The 7,500-nt window shown below is 45.6% G+C and overlaps 1 protein-coding gene across 1 annotated transcript in view; it reads left to right on the top strand.

The window, feature by feature from the left end:
- ptprn2 (protein tyrosine phosphatase receptor type N2) overlaps window positions 1-7,500 on the top strand; it is a gene marked incomplete at its 5' end in the record, with an annotated part of 307,452 nt that overhangs the window by 285,991 nt on the left and 13,961 nt on the right. Inside the window, 2 exons of the mRNA XM_063206294.1 lie at window positions 3,305-3,424; window positions 3,718-3,884. Coding sequence (XP_063062364.1) covers window positions 3,305-3,424; window positions 3,718-3,884 — 287 coding nt within the window. The remainder of the gene's footprint in view (window positions 1-3,304; window positions 3,425-3,717; window positions 3,885-7,500) is intronic.

The raw sequence follows: 7,500 nt of genomic DNA, 5'->3' as shown, positions 1-7,500 counted from the left end.
TTTTTTTTACATCTGCCTGTTTGTCTGACTGTCTCCATGTTTGAATAATTTCTGCATTGCACCCAAGTAAGCCCTATCCAGCCGCAGTATGCTCTTGACATTTCAGGCGGATTATATTGACTCATGTCAAAGCTTCAGGTATTTTTTTTATTTCCTTTTTTTTCCCAGTTCCTCACAAATTGGGTTGCACCAGTGTGAATGCTTTAAACGCTGTATAAACATATCAGTTTAATCAACCTCTTGTACTGTATATAAACACTGATCGTGTTTAGTCACTATGAGGTGAAGGGTGGAGGGTTTTTTTTTATCTTAGAAATGAGACATTTAATTAGACCTAATTTAGGCCTTTTTTTCCTGTTCAGCTTATGAAACCCTAGTAAAGGCTTTGTGAGTCATCTTCCTCTGAAGCTGCAGGAGCAACATGAAAACATGTTTTTTCTCGTTTCTGTAGTTTACAAGACAACGAAACAGACAGGGGGTTAGAACAGCGTGAACCAGAAACTGCAGCAGAATGCAGCCAGAGTCAGAGAGGGTAACACACTTGCTTGTAGCGTGTCTCTGCCAAACGCACCAGTCTTTTTACGTAAACACAGGAAAACAGAAGCAGCAAAAAGGACAAGCTGTGTTCTGACTCTCTGCGTGTACTCCCTCCTACACAGTTTACAAGCGTCACAAGGAAAATAGCATAGTCAGTACTGAAAACTGTAAACAGAACTGCGGTAAAATGAACCCTGTTTTGGTGTGACGTCAATACATTATAACAAGTTAGTTTGACGTATAGGCTAGGTGCTTTAGTCGTGAATTTTTAGATACAACCAAAAGCTTTGTGTGGTGGTGGAAGATGTGGGGGGGGATTGAAACCCGGCAGAATGAAACCCATTTGTGGTGCAAAGTCAAGACATTATAGTTTGAGATATATGTAGGCTAGGTGTTTTGTGGTGAATTCAGACACACAACCTGAAGGCTTTTTCGGGGATGAGGGGAGGCATTGACAGCTTTTTCTTCACCGTGGCCAGGCCAGCCGACAGGTGCGGGGACAAAGGGGTATGGTGTCCCGGACCCAGGGAGATAAGGGGCCCAGAATTGGGTCCCCATTACATTGTATGTATTAGGTAGGGGGCCCTGTCAGATGACTTTGTCCTGGGCCCAGCGAACGTTTTCCGTGGCCCTGACCGTGGCGTGTCATCTTGGCGAATCCCGGCTAATGTCCCCAGTGGGACGCATAAGGGGGTGCACGTGCGTGATTAGTTTACGGTCAAGACCATTGTATTTTTACGGGCAGCCATAAAAGTCAGTGTTTCTTCCTCATTTTCCTAATGGGCCTGCTGGGGCCTTAGATCTTCCAAGGACACATTAAAGTGTGATGAGGGGAAATGGAGCATGGAGAGCGCCAGCTAAGTCCCGCTAGCTTTCGCTCTAAAGCCCAATTCATACCCTACATTTGAGAGAGGGTTACAGATACATGTGTAATGCTTCACACATGCTAACCGATGGCAAAATGCATGTTGAGGGTTAGCATGTACAGTACAAACAGAATTGCGTATTACCAAACGTATGAATGGGCCTTTAAGTGGCAGTGGCGATGGTAACACTAGCGGTAGTAGCAATGGTGGCACTCTGTCTTCACTGAGGTGTCAGCCAGCGTGAGATATGGGAGCAACGATAAGGCAAAGACAGGCATAGACACCTCCCATCGCTTCAAACACTCACGGCAGAATGGATGCCGAGCAGCACACGCCGCTGCACGTTCAATACCATCCGTCACTCAGGCCGCTGAAGGCAGGGCTTGGTTTTGGCAGCTAAATCACCACAGTGAATTCCACTCAACCACACACGTGCACATACCATACGAGCATGGCACCCGCACGCACGCACACGCACGCACACACACACACACACACACACACACACACGCTACCACACACACCCCACTGTTCCCTTGTCCTCCAAGACGTGTAAACATATTGATGGTGGTCACTTGGGGGGTGGGGGGATTGGTGAAGTGCAGCAGTTTACAGCCTGGCTATCAGTGTCCAATCTGTTTACTGTGGTGTTCATCGTGACAAAAAAACAACTTTTGATTTGTTTTGTCAGTGTTAGTATGTATGAGCCGTGCGCAGTGCTCTGCCAAAGTCTCTGTGCCGTGTCATTGCCTCGTTTTGCCGCTTCGCTATTAATTGCCTGATTGAGGTAATTAATGAACTGGAGTGCCGTCTGCCTCACCTTGTCGCCGTGGCAGCTAATCAATTCTTGATTGGGAGATTGTGGAGGAGCATTCGCTATCAGCTCACTAGGCTGGGGGAGAAAGAGAGATGAAGAGATAGGGAGAGAGAGAGAGAGAGAGAGAGAGAGAGAGAGAGAGAGAGAGAGAGCGCAAGAGAGAGAGAGAGAGATGAAAGGGAAGAAGAACAGAGACAAAAAGGGGAGAAAGACAGGAAAAGGAGAGAGAAGAAAAGATAGAAAGAGAGATGAAAGGGAAGTTGAAGATGAAAGGAACAGAGGGAAAAGAGAGGAAGAGAAGACCAGGTAATGAAGGAGAAAAAATGACAGATAGAGAAAAGAAAAGAGGGAAAGAAAGTCTGTCTAATTCACATACAATGTAGAATGATTTCAGCCCAGTCTCAGACACTGCTTTTTGTATCCAGTATTATTATTGTCATCAGCCGTGCTATTACATTAATGGTCAAAATTAGTAACCCATTGTGAGTAAGTGAGAGACACAATGGCAGGTGGTTGCGTATGCTCTCTGTGCGATTCCATTTCACAAACACGATGAGAGCAGAAACGGACTACTTTGAAACTCGGCAGTGCATCGCATAGTACTTTTTTAATCAATTGTGGGCAATCAATGTAGTGCATGTTGGTGCCTGAATTGATTATTTGTATTGCTTCCTCCTACCTCTCACAAGTTGTAGATATGTGTGCACACACAATCACAGCAGAGGCCTGTGTGCCTACATACGTACATACAGCATCGTGTTGTTTGCCAATGTGAAAGACACAAGAGTTTAGATTTTAAATGGAAAGGAGCCGGCTATTCCTCAGTTATTCTCCTTATGCTGTGTATACATCATATATTTGCTCCTTCAGCGTAAGTCCCAATGCTTAATGTGTGTGTGTGTGTGTGTGTGTGTGTGTGTGTGTGTGTGTGTGTGTGTGTGTGTGTGTGTGTGTGTGTGTGTGTGTGTGTGTGTGTGTGTGTGTGTGTGTGTGTGTGTGTGTGTGTGTGTGTGTGTGTGTGTGTGTGTGTGTGTGTGTGTGTGTGTGTGTGTGTGTGTGTGTGTGTGTGTGTGTGTGTGTGTAGATGGTGTGGGAAAGTGGCTGTGTGGTGGTGGTCATGCTGACTCCTCTGACGGAGAACGGCACCAAGCAGTGTCACCAGTACTGGCCTGACGAAGGATCCTCCCTCTACCACGTCTATGAGGTATGCCACACAGACACGCACGCACGCACACACGCACGCACACACACACACACACACACACACACACACACACACACACACATACACACACACACACAGGTACACCAGCCAAACACACACTCACAAAGTGGCTAGTAAGTTGGTCTTTTCTACCAGCCAAACTGAATTTTCACCAGCATTTGGCAAGTTGGCTGGTGTTAATTTCGAGACTTGTTGATATTACGCAACACTTGATTCATTACAAATTGACCATTTCATATTGATATTTAACTGGGCTCTGATGGACTCTGCAGGTGAACCTGGTGTCGGAGCACATCTGGTGCGAGGACTTCCTGGTTCGGAGCTTCTACCTGAAGAACGTGCAGACCAACGAGACGCGCACCGTCTCCCAGTTCCACTTCCTGTCCTGGATGGATCTGAGCGTGCCCGAGTCGGCCCGCACCCTGCTGGACTTCCGCAGGTGAGGTCGGCCATTTTGAGAGTCAGATGATAAGAAGCAGACGAAACAGGGGGTTAGACTAGACAAAGAGGCCTTAAGTCAACTCAACCACACACAGACATTCTCACAAGAGCTTTGGTGGAAGCCTACATCTCAAGAGCAAATCTTGAGGAGTCAAACACACACACACGCACACATACGCACGCACACACACACACACACACACACACACACACACACACACACACACACACACACACACACACACACACACACACACACAGTACTAACTATACTGTGATTGCAGCCCTTCTGCCACCCTCCACCCTCTTTCCCTCCTAAATCTCCCTCCCTCAATCCCCTCCTCGTCCTCCTCTTTTTCCTCCTCCTCCTCCTCCTCCTCTAGCTTCCTCTTCTTCCTCTTTCTCCTCGTCATCCTCCCCTTCTTCCTCTTCCTCCTCTTGCTTGTCTTCCTCTTCCTCTTCTTTCTATTTCTTCTCATCCCCTTCCTCCTCCTCTCCCTCCTGCTCCTCCGCTTCCTCATCTTTCTTTGCCTCTTCTCTCACCTTTTCCTCCTCTTCCTCCTCCTCTCCCTCCTGCCCCTCCTCTTCCTCCTCTTTCTTCTCCCCTTCATCCTCCTCTCTGTCCTTTTCCTCCTCTGCCTCCTCCTGTTCCTCAGTAAGTGGCCCTCCTTACTGTCTGACTAAGAGCAGGTGTCTCCTTCAGTGCACCGTTGATTTCAGGCCTCAGTCTCACACACACATGCTTGCACACACACACACACACACACACACACACACACACACACACACACACACACACACACACACACACACACACACACACACACACACACACACACTCACACTCACACTCACACTCACACACTTGGCAGCAAATTAACTGTCCACGTTGCATGGCAATCCTTAATTTAAACAGGCAATTAAATGTGAAATGTCCAGCAGTAAAAACAGAGGGATTGGGGGTGATGGGGTGATGGAGTGTGTACGCCCGGGTCGGTGTGCAAAGCTCGTTCTGATTGGCTGCAACGGTCCCCCTGGGCCTGACCGCACACAGTCGGAAAATCCCCTCTAAATGAGGATGGAGGCACACCGCGGCAGTCACCAGGGGCCAGGTTTCGATCTGACACCTTCCCCTCACTGTCTGACCACAACCGCCATTTTTTTTTTTTCTGAAGGAAGTGTGGTGGCTGTGTATTTGTGTGTTTGGTCACGACACACAATTTGTTTTTTGTTTTTTTTCCCAGTCAGTGTTTTTAATCTTTTATGGGCTGAGAAATGAAAGAAGCGGAAATTAAACTGACGCAGAAAAAGAAAGAAAGGGGAAAAAAGAGATCGTAACACCTCCTCATAATTTGTGTGTGCTTTCTTTCTTTCTTTATTTAATAATTTATTTGTTTGCTTGCAAATGTGCTGGATGGGGATATTGGATTTTGGGGTGACTTCAATAGATGCCTGCTTCCTTATTAAAGGCATTAAGCAGCTCTCCTGAAGATCGCCAGACGAGATCATCTCACATCCACACAAACAAAAACACTTTATTGTGTTTACATCCCAACTCGCCTCAACTTGAGAGAAGCAAATTCAGAAGTACCATAGTCACTTTTTTATCACCCCCGCTTGATATCAGAATGAGGATATCTTAATGAATCTGTCTCCTCACTTGCACTTCCAAAACAGGTGTAATTTATGACCATTTCTGAACACTATATGTAAAAAAATAAAAAAATAAAAATAAAAAATCATTTTGCTTCATTCTATGCACTGCCTCCTACCTTTTCATCTATATTCATCATCAAAAGACAAACACCACTCAGAGGGCACACACACAACTCAGAAGCAAACACATGTCAGTTGATATTTTTGATCATTTTTGTTTTTTTCTTTGTGTTTTTTGTTTGTTTCTGTTTTCGGTTGGCCAGCTAATTAGCGGTTGCCAGTGTCATTTTTGTGATGTTGCAGCTAGTAATATGAGTCCAGTTGCATAGTCACAAAAGTGATCATTGGAGACTGTGTCTCTTCAGCCAGGCCTTTCCTTGCTTTTCCCCTTCCTTGCCCAGCCCAGCCCAGCCCAATCTCTCTCCTCTCCTCGTTTTCCACTTGTATCTCTCTTCTACCTCTTTTTTGTTTGCTGGTGTTGGTTGTCCTTGTTTTATTCTTTGCTACCAACCCTCCACTTCTGTCCTACAAGCCTCAAACCCATCCCCCAATCACAATCCCGAGCAGCCTAGAGCAGCCCTTCCTACCGGTACCTCCATCCACTAACTTCCTCAGTCTCGGGGCTAGCATGCCAGCCCACAACCCCTTGTCCTAACTCCTGGTCCACAAAACCACCTGGATTGCACTGACCTCATCTTCTACTGTACTGGATTATTCGGTCACTTCTTTGCAAGATGTTTGGTTTTAGGTTTACAGAATTCAATGTTTTTTTAAATGAAGTTGCTATAGCCTTACTGGTGCTGTATGAAATAAAGAAATAAAAAAAATCCATGGCAAACCAATTTCCTGTTCCTAAAAATGTTGCCTATTACATTTGAATAAAGATGTTATATGTAGGCTTTTTTCTCCTTTATTTTAACAAGTTGAAAGTCCAAGTCTTTTGTGTGTTTTAAAGCTTATCAGTCAGTTTTTAATGTGTTTTATAGAAGTGTGCGAAAGGAAATTGGCTTTGATTAAAACAAAACCCTTGTGGTCATAATTGTGTAATTGCTTGTGTGTGTGTGTGTGTGTGTGTGTGTGTGTGTGTGTGTGTGTGTGTGTGTGTGTGTGTGTGTGTGTGTGTGTGTGTGTGTGTGTGTGTGTGTGTGTGTGTGTGTGTGTGTGTGTGTGTGTGTGTGTGTGTGTGTGTGTGTGTGTGTGTGCGCATGTGCATATGTGTGTATGTATGTGTGTGTGTGTGCCTGTGCCTGTGCCTGTGCCTGTGCGCGTGTGCGTGTGTGTGCACATGGGCGTGTGTGTATGTGCACATGGGCGTGTGTGTATGTGCACATGTGTGTGTTTTCTATGTGCTTGTGTATGTGTGTGCATGCATGTTGTAAGTAAGAGTGCTAACCCTCACCCATTTCCCTCCTGCAGCCTGCAGTGTAACATTGATAATTGTGCTGTGTTATTATTAATGTGTACTGGACTACAGCACCAGAGCACCCTACCCCACCCTACCCCTACCCCAACCTACCCAATCCCTACCCCTACCCCTACCCCTACCCCTACCCCACCGCCCCATCTCCACCCTCTAACAGCATGTCACAATATGGAGCTTTAAAAGGCTCCAAATTCCCTTTAATTGCTTTTACGCTCGTTTCGTTTTTGTCTCTGGAAGATTGTGATTGACAAGCTTCTTTAATGGAGGGGAAAGAATGGTCACAGTTTTCCATCACACTTGTAAAGTGTATGCAAATAAGATGCAGTGTGTGCGTGTGTGTGTGGCTTTTTTTGTCTGTGTTCATTCAAGCAGTGGAAGATCAGACTAAATACTTTTTTTTAAATGAACGGGAAAACTCTTAATGTCATTCAGCATGTTTTAAAAAACGGTTGTCAACAACATATTTTTCCATGAGAAGGTCATGAAGCCCAGAAAAAGTAATTTTGCCGGACAATCCCACTTCAAGAATGCGTTG

Source organism: Engraulis encrasicolus, chromosome 9 (genome assembly GCF_034702125.1).
Source record: "Engraulis encrasicolus isolate BLACKSEA-1 chromosome 9, IST_EnEncr_1.0, whole genome shotgun sequence".
NCBI classification, from domain to species: Eukaryota; Metazoa; Chordata; class Actinopteri; order Clupeiformes; family Engraulidae; genus Engraulis; species Engraulis encrasicolus.
This window is presented reverse-complemented; position numbering and strand designations above follow the sequence as displayed.